This window comes from Podarcis filfolensis (assembly GCF_964270895.1).
Source record: "Podarcis filfolensis genome assembly, chromosome: 7".
Taxonomy (NCBI): Eukaryota; Metazoa; Chordata; class Lepidosauria; order Squamata; family Lacertidae; genus Podarcis; species Podarcis filfolensis.
The window spans coordinates 46,311,052-46,325,995 of NC_139603.1; the positions used below are offsets into that span (position 1 = coordinate 46,311,052).

At 42.7% G+C, this 14,944-nt stretch overlaps 1 protein-coding gene across 1 annotated transcript; it reads right to left on the reverse strand.

Annotated features, from left to right (window-relative positions):
- Window positions 1-13,996, reverse strand: ABHD3 (abhydrolase domain containing 3, phospholipase). Its single transcript, XM_083621698.1, has 9 exons — window positions 13,424-13,996; window positions 11,966-12,129; window positions 9,720-9,902; window positions 8,516-8,561; window positions 4,076-4,188; window positions 1,977-2,150; window positions 1,749-1,797; window positions 1,495-1,660; window positions 1-825 (listed from the first exon to the last, which is right to left on the reverse strand). The coding sequence occupies exons 1-9, from the start codon at window positions 13,568-13,570 to the stop codon at window positions 647-649; spliced, it is 1,221 nt and encodes a 406-aa protein (XP_083477824.1). The 5' UTR covers window positions 13,571-13,996; the 3' UTR covers window positions 1-646.
- Window positions 13,997-14,944: the final 948 nt, after the last annotated feature.

A 14,944-nucleotide genomic window follows, 5' to 3' on the forward strand; every position in this document is an offset into this window, starting at 1 on the left:
TTTCTTTAAAAATGTAATTTATTTCCATTCTGCATTTCAACATAAAACATCTGGTATAAATATAAATGTTATTAAGTTAATTAACAATGTTTAAAAAGTAAGACATATATGGCATCAACATAAATGAAAAAGCAGTACATATAATCCCCATAGGGTCTAAAGTGCTGTAATGCTATTGTAGCCCATGGCTAAAGTTAATGATGGCTTTTTAAACTCCTATTTGCATTACTTTTAAAATCTTCCTAAAGCATTTCCTCCATAAGTGCCCTTAGAGACAAGCCCACTTCATGTATTACAATAGAATCATGATTTTGAATGTTATGTGCATGTGAACAAGTATGCAAGATTCCTAAATAAATTATCTAAATAAATAAAAAACCTGAGTAATTTTTATTGGTTTACTTACATGGTTTTGGTTAAGTGCAATTTAATGTGTGCAGAGTATTCTTTTTATTTAAGGTCATTCTTATAAGGCATGTTAAAATAAAAAAGTAACTATATTGCAAAATTATCAAAGCAAACTATATTTCGCTCCTAATAATGGATTTCATCCATTTGCTGGCTTATTTGCTAAATCGTGTGCATTAAGCTTCGTTACCCTGATCATAATATGCCGCTGTGCTGCAGTCATGGTTCTGATAAGTTGCTATATGTTAAGGATTTTGCTTCCGTGCTCAAACACAGCTTGAACAAATTGTCTGAAGACTCTGTCCATGTATGTGCATCTTCTTGGCCACAGTCCTTCCAGAAAACCAATATGGCCTCCACAAGAAGTAAGAATCAAAGCCACATTAGGATTTTGTTTTGCAATTTCTACTGGTATGGCTAAAGAAATAAGGGAACAAAGTATAAGCTCCCATCCCAACATTTCTCTCTCATAACTATCATTCAGTCTATAACACAATGAATGTTTTGGGTGAAGTGCAGTTCTGCTGTCAGCAGAATGCAGCTTTAAAAGATCAATTTTATGAAGACCAGTTTTGGCAATATAAGTTTTAACTGAGCTATGACGTACAAAAGTCTGGGGTTCTGGGTTGCTAAAGGTTATATTTTCATTTTACATAATTAAAAATAGAGCCAGCCAGAGATGTTACACAGTAACAAAAAATCAAGAATTATGACACATGCTTTATGTAAGGCTTCTTTTTCTGACTATGAAGTCAGAGGACCTTCTCGCTAGTGACGCCCTCCCTTCAGATGTCAAGGAGATAAAGAATTATACAACTTTTAGAAGACACCTGAAGGCAGCCCTGTATCGGGAGGTTTTTAAGGCTTGATGTTTTTATTACGTTTTTAGATATTTTGTAAGCCACCCATAATTATTATTATATACCCTTTATTGGTGCAATATTTGGCGACTTGTGCGTTGAGTGGAACACCATAAGAAAATTACACTCCACACCCAGTTCTGTACTAACTTCTCATTCTGTTTCGGACACAACTCAATCGCAGAGGTCAACCAACAGCATCTTCTTAAAAGGGGGGAAAACTTACCATGGTTTGGTGAGAAGACATCATCCATAGCATTTAAGCACAACACTGGAATTCCAATTCTCTTCAGTCTACGGCATGGACTAGCATCTGCATAGTAATCCTCGATTGTAGGGTAGCCAAACATGACTGAGGTGAACTGCTTATCAAATTCCCTAATGGTCTTAGCCTGAAGTACAGAATTCAAGTAAAGGATTTATGTAAGTGTTAGTAAAAATAAAAACACGAAGTGAAATACAAATGGCTAACCCTCATACCTTCATGACAAGGTTCATATTGAACAGCTTATCAAACATTTCCCGATGTCTGTAAAATAAATAGAGATCTGAGAGTAACCACATGAGCAAAAATAGCCGAAGATGACAGCTTTCACTTGGGTACTGCTTCCTTCAACACACCATAACATATTTGACATGACTGGCAATGAACCTGAATTGCATGCTAATATATTATGGTCTTTGACAATGGATGTGAGGTTGACTCACCTAATAATTGAAGATTGTAGACAGCTGGTTAAGTAGTAATTAAAGAGAAGCCAGTTCACTGGCTTTTCCAGTGAGTCTGCAGATTCAAAAACATTCCATCCTGCTGAAAAAATTGCAGCTGCCTTCAGTGGTGTTTCTCTGCCAGTTTTGCCCAAATAATTTAAAAGGAGCATGCTACAAACAAGAGATAAACAAATAGGTAAAAAGAAGAATAAATCACAAATGAAAATACCTCAGTCCTAAACATTTGTAGTAGGAGATGAAGCGCTGAAACTAGTCAAGGCAATACTAGCCATCATGTGCATGGCATTGTGGGGCCAAACATTTTAATATGCTTCCATCATGGCTTATGATAAGGATAATAACCTTGAAACTTTCAACCAACTAAATGAAAAGTTTACCTGAACTCACTGGATTGATATCTGACTCAATCTGAAGAAAGCTGTCGTGGGTATTAGCGTATGTGTGTTTTTCCCTGAGTGCTTTGGATATATTATTGCAGTATTTCTTGCACAAACTCTGCTTGGTAGTCAACAATATTATTTCCCCAAGTAGGGACCTATGGAAAAAAACTCATGCAAATGGAGATGCAATTTCTGCCTACTTCCTGCTCCTCCCATAGTTTGCCACACTGTATGTTATGTACTGAAGTTCTTACCCTGGGCCAGCAGGGGGATACTGTAGATAGTTATGCAAATGAAGGATCGAAAGTGACGTTCAGTGATTGGATAGTTTTAGAAAATTGTTACAATTATGTGTACTGGAGCTCTATATAAGCAGGCTGACTGAGCCCTTCAGCTCAGTTCTGTTCTGGCCTCTGAATAAAGAAGAGCTGTTTGAAGAATCGCTGTGTCGTCTGATATGTTCACCCACAACTTAACACTATACTCCACACTATCCCCAATATCTCCACCACCTCAGGATCAATTTTTCAAAGGCACTGGGGTTACAGTGTAAAGGAACGGGAAGGACAGCCCATTCTACAGGCAAAAGATAGATCACAGCCAATCAGGGTTTGTTTTTTTGTTGCTTCTGCGAGACTAACATATTAGTATCAGCAGCAGCAATTTTTGTCATTCCTCTGGGGCCATTTTATGTGTAAGGTTGTGTATACAATATAGACTGTATGTGGCAAACATTTTTGCTTCCCTATGATGTCTGAAAAGGTCTTGTAAAAGTTTTTAGTGTTAGCTGGCCTGGTGCCGCTCTTTTGAAGAACGACAAAGTCTGGGTAAGGATAAATGTGTTCCAGTTTACAGCTGATGGTTCATATGCACAATAAAACAGATAAAAATGTAGGGGAAGAAAACATTTCTTTGCTGCCTCCCTTTTATACAAATCTTTTATACAAATTTTATACAAATTCTTTAATAAACAAACAGACTAGTGTACAAGGCTTTTGATTATGTGTTTGTGTCTTAGAAGTCTCCCACTAACAATAACCAAATCCCTAAGGAATATAAACAGTTACACAGAGCTGACTGCCTCAGGTAAGCAGCAAAGCATCTCTCCCTCATGGTACTATAACCCTATGAAAATGACTTGTAAACCAACTGCCATAATCAAACCCAGAAAAGAAGGAATATGACTGGCCCAATACAATAAACGGTATCACAAGATGTAGGTCACATCCCACGATTCTGAAGACTGGTTACATTAATCATATTAATCATATCCTACAATCACACAAGATGTATGTAATAATAAAATACTGATTACTATCCTGCAGATGTCTTTAATTCAGGTCTGAGGTTTATAAATAAAATGCTGCTTAAATGTTCAAACATAGCTCCCACTAGTCATATGTGCCAATTATTGTCACTTGTTTTCTGAGAGCTACCATCAGTTCCAGCAAATAAACTTGTAAGTGATTATGGTAAACAAAAGCATATGATGTGGAAGGTTCAATGAGAAAAATCACTCTTCCCCTGTAAAACTCTCTTTCAAGAAGAAGTAGAAACATGATGGAAAATTAGACTTAGTACATTTCCCATGGAGTCTGTGCTGTGTATGCAGAATCTTTATTGAGGGCCTTTGCAAATTGGTTTCTAATGACCACAGAGCTACACTACTGGGATTTATGTTGCATAAATACTTACCCTCCCATAGAAACACCTGCTGCCATCAACGGAGCTGAGGAGTACAAGTTGTGTACATAATGAATAACAGTTTCCAAATCCTCTGTATTAGCAGCACAGTAAGTCCTTGGGGTCTGTAAGAAACCAAAAGTGGGAAAGAGTACAATAAACACTTGTTTTGCCTTTCAGCCAAGGCCAACGCAGCACCAGGTTGGTTGATACAGCAATATAATACGAAAAGATTAACACACGCGCCAATGACATTTGTAGAAGTTATGATATTCAATGAGGTAAGATTTCAAGTGCATTCACTTTTAGTATTAAAAGCAGCACTACTAAAATTTTACAAACTCCCTCTCCCCGCTACACTAAAACTTTTGCAAAGCAATTAAATCCTACTAAGCTCACAATATGTTAAGGAAATGTATTCTACAAAAGATGTGTATTTGTAATTAGGCTTAGGAGCCCAGTTACAAATCAGTGCACACAGTTAGATGCAATAACTGTTGCACTGGTGTCCAAAGTTGATTGAGAGTACCGTAACAGCGTACAGAAGCATAGCAACACTGGCAAGAGCCATCTCCACTAAAACCATTGTACACAAAGTTCTTGCACAGTGCAGAATTGTACAGAAAAGGAGCATGTGGGTAACTCATCTGTACCACTTCCTAAAGGCACTTTGTACCACAACCTAGGATAAACCAATAAAAGCTTTCAGCTGGATCGCTGCTGCCATAGCAAGGTAGCATAGACCTGCCCCACTTGACCTGTGGAACAATGAAGTTGTAAGGGTGCTGACGCCTACTGCTTGATATCCCATGATGACTTATTATAATGGTCATATAACATGTTTTAATATTTAAACAATGTGCTTTTTTCTTTGAAGCTCAAAATATTGCAAACAGTCCTCTTTAAGCAAACTTTTAAAGCAAGCCAGCATTATTATTCTTACTATGCAGATGGCGGGGTGAAGCTTAAGAGGCATTAGTTCCTAAAATAACAAAGAATCTTGTGGCATCTGAAAGGCAAGCAAGTATATTATGCTGTGTTTTCATGAAAAAGAATTTAGAGCTTAGACATTAAGAGGGAAACACAGGATTCCATACCCTACAGGAGGCACTTGAACATCCGGGGGGAATAGAGCACAAATTCTCCCCTATAAATGCCAGAAGTGTTTAATTTTTGGGTTCTGTCTGAAACAAAAAAAATGAGTCAAGCTGAGGTGAAGCTGATAGGAGAGGTGCATGCATGCAGGTGGATAATATGCAGATTCAGGGCTGATGATTAACTGCCTCTTCCCCTTTAGTTCAGCAAATGCTGGGTTGGGACACTCAAGCCTAAGCAGTGAGTCCACGGCTTAGCTGAAAATTGAAATGAAGACCTACTGCTAATAATTGGCATCCGATGGGTTAAAACCATGGCATTTGTTGTTGTCTCCCTTGCTCCACCTTCTTTTCCCTCTGACTCCATCCATCACAGTCCATTACAAGATGAGCTACAAAATCAACAAAATTTGGAATACTTCGGCATAGCATTTTCTTTTTACGGGTAGTTTACGTACAATCTATCTAAAAGGGTACTGTGCTCAGTGCAGATGTGTGTGCAGAACAGCCTCTGACTACTAAGTAAAAGGGAGAAACCTTGATTTTTCAATGCAGTGACTCTTCAGACTGGCCCCATTAGATGTTTTAGGCTGAACTCTCCACTTGCAATTTAATACTCGCTTACTGAACTCAATGGGAGTTCTGCCCGCCGGATGACATGAATAAAAGAGCAAGGCTTACTTCTGAGTACACATGTATATGATGGCACTGCTGTTTTCTTCCACAAGCTAAACTCCCAGGTAGCAGAAACATTAAAATTTCAGCTTCCTTTAAATTATTTAATTAGGAAAAAATCTCTTACTTTGCTTGACAATATGCAGTGCAATTCTAAGCGTGTTACCCCAGAATTTCCACTTGGTTAAATGGGGTTGATCACCAGGAAAGTGTGCCTTAAGCCACAGTCCTCTGCATGCTTAACTAGAAGCAAGCCATACTGAACAGAGTAAACGTGCATAGCATTGCACCATTAATCTTCTGGTATTTTATTTGTAATTTAGTTCTTTAAAAATGCATTGTTTGCCAAAATGAGGGAGTTTATTTGTGCTCTGAGGATTAAGATAACTTACTTGCATGTGCCTGTGCTTGTCTTAAACTCATTTCTTGTTTATCGCTTCAGAACCATTATGACTGGATTTTATATCATTATGCTAAAAATTCTACACTGGACGAGTTACAACCGCAGCTGTTTATAGGGGAAAACAGCCTTTTATTGCTAAAACAGGCAAAGCCGATTACATGGCATTTCACAAAGTACAGCTAAACAAAAGATCTTTTCAGTTCATCTGAAATATAATCAAAAAGGGCTTGGTGTGCCACAAAACTGCTTTGTACATTCATCTGCAGAAGTATGCTGAAAATGGATTCTCACATTTCTTTCATTAAGAGAATGTATTATTCATACTTTGAAACCAGCACGTTAAATGTGTAAAACTGTACACTGTGTTTCACATGCAAAAATCCTCTCCAGAGGCTGGCAACAGCTGTTATATGACAAGACCAAGACCTTAATCATTTATATAATTTCTCACTGACGCCTCATTTTTTGGGGGGAAACTTCTCCATCTTCTTAGTTGCTACTGGGGGAAAGATAAATAAAATTTCACTTTATTTATTAAATTGCTATACCACTCTTCATCTGAGAATCACAGGGCTGTTTACAGTATATCAAGCCCGCATCTTAAGTGCATTTAACTTGTGCACATTCAGCTTTACACACATGGCAAAAAAGGGATGGAAAAGAAGTTCTGGGGGGAATGACTTTGGCAATCTCATCCACCATTGAACCAATGAACCCAATGGGTTTGGACTAGACACAATTTTGGCTTTAGGCGCAATCCCCAGAACATAACCCCCACATAAATTGTGGGTTTATTGTATGAAAACACAAAAATACATAAATCTGAGGTGGTAGTAAAAGAGACATCTTTCAAAAAGGATATGGAGCAGCAATGGTACGTGAGCTTGACCCTTTTATCATCCCCCTCTACAACCTCAGCCCACATCACCTGGTAGCTTGCAGAGATAGGAAGGATGCACTGAATGTGCATCTCCATGCCTTCTGGGGAGGCAGATTAAATGAAGGAAGGAAGAAGGACCGTGTGGGCTTATAGGGTACCTTAAATCCTCGCAAACCCCAAAATTGTTTGGTCACTGATCTGAACAAGTAGGGAAGGCTGCTTCTGCATCTCCACATGCTGCCTTCAAACCTACTTCCAGAGCTGGCTTTAGGTTTTGGGGTGTTGCAAAAGTTGCCCTTGATGAGCTTCTCCTTACGCTTGAGTGAATATCTCATCTCTTAGAGAGCCAATGGGTAAGTGAACATGTAGGCCATAGTGAGGAGCAGCTGTCTCTGTTTGTTCACCCACCTGCCCTCTCCCCCTCTGGACAGAAGTGGGATTGGGTCCACTGGCCCATTTGTCACCAACAGTGACCAAGGAGCTGTTCCCTATTGTCACCACTACTTGCACACTTTGGGTGTGTGAGTGAGTGAGGAGTGATGGAAGCAAGAATGTGTGGACTGGCCCTCCATACGGCTGCCTTGAGGAGAGAAAGCAAGCAACAGCAGTAGCTCCTCCTCCTCCTCTTTACTACCATCACCATTTAAGCAAGCAATCAAGCAACAAGAGAAAGTGACAAGGAGCAGCTTATATCCTCTCCTTCTGTGTACCGAGCAGGAAGAGTGGCCACAATGGCAAGGTCAGGGAACAACTTTGGGCCCTTTTCAGCATCAATCTGAAGCCTGGCAGCTGCCTGAACATGCCAGACCTTGACACTAGCCTCATCTTGCCCCCAGCATGACAACCACCAGGCCTTACAACTCAACACCACCTACTGCAGTAAGTGATAGGGAGAAGTGCTTCTACATTCCGCTTCCTCCTCCTGTCAAGACTTTCGGAAAGGGCCAGCCTGGAACTAGTGTCTCCTTTGGCAGCTGTCCATGCCTCCTTATGGGGGTTTGCTGCACAAACCTCCAGTAATGTTTCAATTGAATCTACAAATCTGGAAGTCCTTATTTTGTTTTCCAAGTTAGATAAATTTCTATGTAGGTAAATCATTTAGTAGATTAATTAAACGCAATTAAAACATGAAAAATTACTGATTAATTTAATGAATGAGTGAATGAATGAATGATGTAGATTCCTTATTTATATGACATTTACTTACTGTTTTATTTTCTTATTTTTGCATTGTATGAGATAAAGAGGCACAATTGTCAATGAGGAACAAACCCTCCCAGAGATGGAATTAACCATAAATTGCTTATGAAGTGTTGCATGCTTGCAGGTATTCGCACCCATGCTATATGCTAACATTATGGTTGCTCAGTGTTCTTACTTAATTTAAGAGCAATTCTTACCAAGAGATTTTCACCAGCAATTCCTCGATAGTTTAAAACCACACACCTTTAAAAAAACAGAAGAGCACCATTTACCAGAACTGTTAACCTGTGTGTCTTTGGATGTGAAGATCCGTACATTTCAAAGCTGCTCCAATTTAAAAATATAGAGTTGCCAATTATTCAAAACAGGGACATCAACATACACATTGTTTTGCACAAACGTATGACATATAAACAGGGAGTGTGTTAACGTGGCGGGAGGGTGAGTAAAACGGCAATGCTTCCTCACTGTTGAAAGGAATGTTGGTATGGAATTGGGATGTAATAGTCTCTGCCTCTACTGAAACAATCCTTTGAAACAATTCCCATCCCCAGGTGGGGAAGGGCAAGTTCCCCTCACTGCTGAAAGAAACCTTTTTCTCTCCCTCTCCCCTTTCCTTTCTCTCACTGTGATGGATTTGGCTTGATGGACATTCATCACAGAGCTTACATCCTCTGAGACCAATTCCTTCCCTCCACATAAGCTTATGCCTGTGTGGTGATAGCTTGGACCATTGAGGGCAATGTGAATACACCACCCTCTGCACATAATGCGCGCGCACACGCACACCTGCCCTGTCTTCCACACTCCTGCATTTAGTTTCTGGGGTGTCTGAACACCGGCACTACACAAGCAGAGGTATTGGTTGATACTGACCTTTCCCTAAGTGTTTCACATACATAACCTCAGTAAACCTTGCCAAGCGGTTCATTATTACTATTATTATTATGCTCTTAGTGCCGATGGGTTGGCAGACTGAAGCTAAGTAACAGTAACTTGCCTAGGTCCACTAACAGAGTTCATGGATGGTCAGATTTCAGCCAGGGACTTCACAGTTCATACTCTTTGCCACTATGCTAAGGTAGTCACCAGTTCTTTACCCCAGTCAAGCTAAGTCTGCATGGATCCCTGATTGAAGTTTCCCAACACGTCAGGAGCCATCTTTGAGATGGTCTGCTGTAGTGGTGGTGGAGACTGGAGGTGGGTCACAGAGACAGCTACCAAAGGAGCCTGTGGCAGATCTGGTGGATGGAAAGTCAGGGCCAACAAAGGAATGAAAAGTGTCTCCAAGTGCTGTCTGTGCTACTCCTCTACCCACTACATATGATTGTGGCTTCCCGCTTGTGCAAATTTAATCCAAGTGGTTAAAACAGAAACATTAGCAAGCCAAACTGCTTTTACCTGTAGCCCAGTGTTTTGCTCTCCTGAATCATATGGAGAATGTAGGATTCCTTGCTAGTTCCCGTGAGGCCAGGCAGCAAGAGGATAGTGGGTCTGGTGCTGGAATCTGGGTAATGAATGCTATCATGATTGTCAAACCAGTCCAGTGAAATCTGCCCTCCATCAGTCGCTGTAATAAGCTCACTGGAAAAACCAACAATGATTAGCTTTGCAAAACAACAATAAAGAAAAAAAATCACTCTACTGCCTTCACTCCCATTCATTAATCAGAGGTTTCATGGGTGGACACACTGAGTAGGAGAGTGGGAGAAAAGAGAGGTCCCACCTTAGGACAACTCCTCAAGGTATGCAAGAAAATTGTGTTGTTGCTTAAAAAAATGGGGGGGGGGGTGTGTCAGGGCTGTCATTCACACTGCTTTCACGCTGTCTCCAAACATTGGCAGCAGAAAATAGCAGCCAGGCATGAGGCCTCAACCAGCTGGCTGAAAGACAAGGCACAGCTGGCTACTTGCTTCCTTCAACTTGGGTCTTAAAATGGGGAATGAACTGGTCCGGGATAATATGCAGCTGAGAGCCCAATTCTCTTTGCCAGATCCTTTAAACTATGGGGTGGAATGCCCCTTGCAATGTCAATAATGGCTCAAGTCAGGAGTTAGCCTCAGCCCATGCCCTAAGGTGCACGATGTCACAGCCCAATCTCCACAGGAAACCTGCTGAAGCTCTTCTCAAGTTGTGAGGAGGATCAGTGGCAGTTGTTAGAGCAGCAGGTGCTTCCTGGTTTCCTGAAACTGCATGTGCTGTCATTAGAACTGGTCTCATGGAGTCAGCCAACCTGATCAATTCCACACAAGGAAACAGGTTTCCATGCATAGATCATTGGCTAGATCAAGAACAGTAGGCCTAAATCAGATGTGCTCTAACTGGATTACACTGCTTTTGTGGAAGATGCGTTCAGATGCACATTCAAACATGCTACCCTCTCCAGAACATGAATCCAAATGCACATTCAGCTGAAAACCATGAAGTGCAGACAGAGAGCATCTGCATTCAGGCATGCATGTGGATGTGCATCCAGTTCACGCATGCAGGTCAAGGTCCATCAAGTGGACCCCTTGGTTAGACTAAGGTGTAAGCACATATAGGGATGGAGAGAGAGGTAAAAAAAAATCTGCTTTGCTTTTCCGTCTGCAGTTCTTTAAAAATGATTGAACATCTTTCTATATGCATTAATTTAATGTACAGCAGTAAAAAAAGGGCAACCAAGGTGAAACTATTAAGTCAATTCTAAAACCTTGCTGCTGCATAAGCAGAACAGTGTGAGCAAACACATGACTAAGATACCAAAATAAAAACATCTGTGCTGCTTCTATCTAGCAGCTGCTGTATACCACTACTGAGGAGCAAACATCTGACCACTTTGCTTAAGTGCAAAAGTAGCCAGTTTTAGGTCTGCTTTCTGCAACAGAATACTGTATGAACTAAGTGTGTGAAAAAACTTCTGTTGCCAAGTGGGCTCAATACATAGCTCTTTTGCACCCACATCCCCATTAACAATGGAAGAGCCATTTATTCCCATGCTAAATAAATATCAGAGACCCCTTAAATAGAAAGTAAAACTTCCCACGTAAATGGAATTACAGCAAATTCTCAGGAATCCTTAGAAAATAGACAGCCTTCCACCAGTCTGGTGCCTTTTCCGAGCCCAGAGGTTTGTCTTGTGCATATAGCCTAGCTCTTCAGGATACTGGAAGCGCCTCAAAGACACTAGCTACAATAACATATGATGCTCAGAAGTGTGGCCAGTTCTCACATATGTATGAATACACTTGCCCCTTCAGAAGTTACCTTCCACATGTTCCATAATGGTGTGAAGAGGGGTGGGGCAAGGCAATATGTGCCGTCCCCATCCCAATGACTCCACTTTTACCAGATGTGCCCTCAGGCTTCCATGTACCCATGGGCATTTTGGCTGAATGCATACAGGCTCGTCTATGCAATGTGGAACCTGTGCGATTGTGAATCCTGACTGTGCACATTCAGCTAAATGTGCATAGGTTTTCCCCTTCAAACTGACCTTCCACCCAACTCATGTGGAAGGCAACTCCTGAAGGGGCCTAACGTAGCACAGGACACCACACTAAGATCTTATGTTAGAGGTAACAGTACAGAACCAATCTATAAAGAATATGATTGAACCTTCATAAATATTTCACAGAAGAAAGGTTTTGAAGAACACAGGCACTTACTTCCGGTATTGCACAGATGGTCGAGATGTGATGAAAGGGCGAAGGAGAGTCTGAATACGGCCCTCCCAGCACCACACAGTGGGATAGTATGTTTCTGTCACCACAGGGCAATGGTCCTGTAGGAAACAGGATAAGCCTTTGCTGCCAGTCACCAGCTGAGGTTTCTAAAGCGAGAAAAAGGCAAGTGTGTTGGCACTGTGTTCAATGTGACTTGCTCCTAGGTAAGTGAACATCGTACTCCAGTCTTACATTTATTCATGGCTTTGGTGGAGCAAGTTCCATTCTTTGCTCAAGCTATTCCCCTCCTTCAGGTTCTTCCTAACAACTTATTTTCTCAGAATGTTCTTCCTAATTTAATGCAGCCTCACTTTACATGCCCCTTCAACACTTCCTAATTATACAGAAACCCATCCCGCCAATTGTATTATTACAGACATGCTGTGGGCCACCTGGGTAAAGCTCAAGCCATGGTTTGGGGCTCTGATCTAGAATCAGTGGCAATGAGAGAGGACCTTTTCTGGGCTGCAGCCTGGAAACACACTGCCCCTTTGGGTTCAAATAGTCCACACTTACCATTTTCTGCCAGTGTAGTTTTCTATGCTGACAGCCTTTTGCTGCACTCAGTTGAATTGTGAATCCTGAAAAACGCCTGTACGACTCATGAGTTTGTCACCATGAAATGTACTTTTACACAAACTATTTGAGGCGTTGTGAAAGGATAGGTCTATCAATGTCTACTAGTCATGAAGCATACAGATGCAACCCCCGGGGTTCAAAGCCAGTATACCTCTGAGTATTCCTTGCTGAGGAACAAGAAGAGGAGAGGAGCTACTGTCTTCCTGCCCTGCGAATCGAGGTTCCCTGAGGCACTGGGTTGGCAAAACAAGGTCCCTGACTAGCTAGACCTCTGGTCTGTCTGCTCCAGCTGGGTTCTTCTTAGGAGGCAAAAGCAAAACTATACACATCCTGAAGGAGACGTCAACTCCTCATGTAAAGTGTGGTTGTTTGTATAAAATAGTGTATATAATTCTACATGTTTTACCCCAGGTTTGAGATTTCACTTTTTGTTCCCTTCCACCTTGCTTGTCACCTGCAATATGCGCTGCGCAATCCCGAAGCACCAGGTTGCCCAGCCAGCAGGGAACTCAAAGTCAAACTGACCTGCATTTCACTCCTTCCCAGTGAAAGCGAAAAGGGACACCCCCCCCCCCCCCGCCGCTCAAACTAGCCCAGCAGCCATCGACCTGCAATAGGGCGCCGCGCGCTGCAAAGGCTCCCTCCGCCGCCGCCCTCCGCCGCCTCTGCACCCGAGGCGAGCCAAGGACAATAGCCTTGCTTATTTCAAAGATGGGCTTAGCCTGGCGCTGACCTCGCTTGGCCTTTTCCGCTTCCTGCGGCTCCCTTCTCCATTGGCCGGGGTCGGGCCCGCTTCCCCAGGGACGCGAGAAGCCCCCCTACCTTGGCGATGCTGCTGAGGTAATAGCAGGCGTAAGCGGCCCCGAAGCACAGCACCAGGGACCACCCGACGCCGGAAGCCAGCAGCCCCTCCCGGACGCGGCTCTCCAGATAGAAGGACACCCCGCGGGTCAGCCCTTGCAGGTTCATCTCTCCAGAAGTCGCCGCCGAGCTGCGCGGCCGCAGCTTACATCACAGCCCCGGGGAAGCGCGCGGCACGCCTAGGATGCTGGTGGTCTTGCTGCTGCTGCTGCTGCTGCTGCCGTCGAGGCTGAGCCCAAGCAGGATAGCGCCCTCTCCGGAAGGATCCGAGAATAGCAGCCACCTGCAGCGGCTGCAGCAGCACCACCAGCAGCAAGAAGCTCTCGGCCTCCGTCGCTGCTTCGCCACAGGGCATAGCAGGACACGCTGCTCCGCCCTCGCTCCCCCTTCTCTCCCTGGGGAGGATGGGTGGGCATTGAGGCTGGAGCCGGCCTTCTGGCAATCGGCAGGACGCGGGCATTGATTGGCCCTCCTTCTTCTCTGTGCAGACCGACCTTTATCCCGATTGCAAACGTTGAAGCTGAATTGGGGGTAAGCTGTTCGTGGCAGGTTGCGTGGCTGATCTCTTCACGGATTAATGATTTTCAAATCCCATTTTCAATACTGTCCGTACCTTTCAGCTATCAGGATTTGTGGCAGTCTCACTGAAAGTAGCATATGCCTAACTGTTTAATGCCTCAATTATCCATTTAGTCCAGGACTCAGATTTTTACAGAAGCAAACCAGATGGCTGCAGGAATCCCCCAAGCACATAGGAACATGGAAAACGCCTTATTTAGAGTCAAATTTAACTCCATAAGCATCCACTGTAGGTATGGTCCATCTGGCTCAGTATTGTCCACAGGGCCAATTGGCCAGAGCCAACTGTGGCCAACTCTCAGGTGGGTAGGGCTGTCAACATGGGGTCCTCCACACATTGTGGCTCAACACCAATTCCAGACAGAATGGGAAATACAGTACAGTGGTACCTCGGGTTACATACGCTTCAGGTTACACACTCCGCTAACCCAGAAATAGTTCTTCAGGTTCAGAACTTTGCCTCAGGATGAGAACAGAAATTGTACTCCGGCGGCGCAGCAGCAGCAGGAGGCCCCATTAGCTAAAGTGGTGCTTCAGGTTAAGAACAGTTTCAGGTTAAGTACAGACCTCCGGAACGAATTAAGTACTTAACCTGAGGTACCAGTGTAATCATGTTAGCTCCCCCTGCTGGAGACAATGAACCACTTTGAAGTTTGTTTGCTATTTTTTTAATCAAGCAGTATATAAATTTTATGAAATAAATAGAAAAAATAAAAATACCAGTATGTTGTTTACCCAGACCAGTATGTTCTACAGCAGAGACAGCTAATCTGGTGTCTTCCAGACTACATCTCTCATCACAATTATTTTCTGTGCTGCCTGGAACTTATGGGGAGTTCTTCCACATTTGGAGGGCTGATTTTGGCTACCCCTGGTCTACAGACTGGCAGGATCTCTCCAAGG

Coding starts and splice junctions, on each gene's coding strand:
- ABHD3 (XM_083621698.1), bottom strand. CDS start 13,570: ATGAACCTGCAAGGGCTGACCCGCGGGGTGTCCTTCTATCTGGAGAGC. Junction 8,562..9,719: donor AGCAAAACACTGGGCTACAG/GTAAAAGCAGTT, acceptor GTTTTTTTAAAG/GTGTGTGGTTTTAAACTATC. Junction 826..1,494: donor TGTCTTCTCACCAAACCATG/GTAAGTTTTCCC, acceptor TTATTTCTTTAG/CCATACCAGTAGAAATTGCA.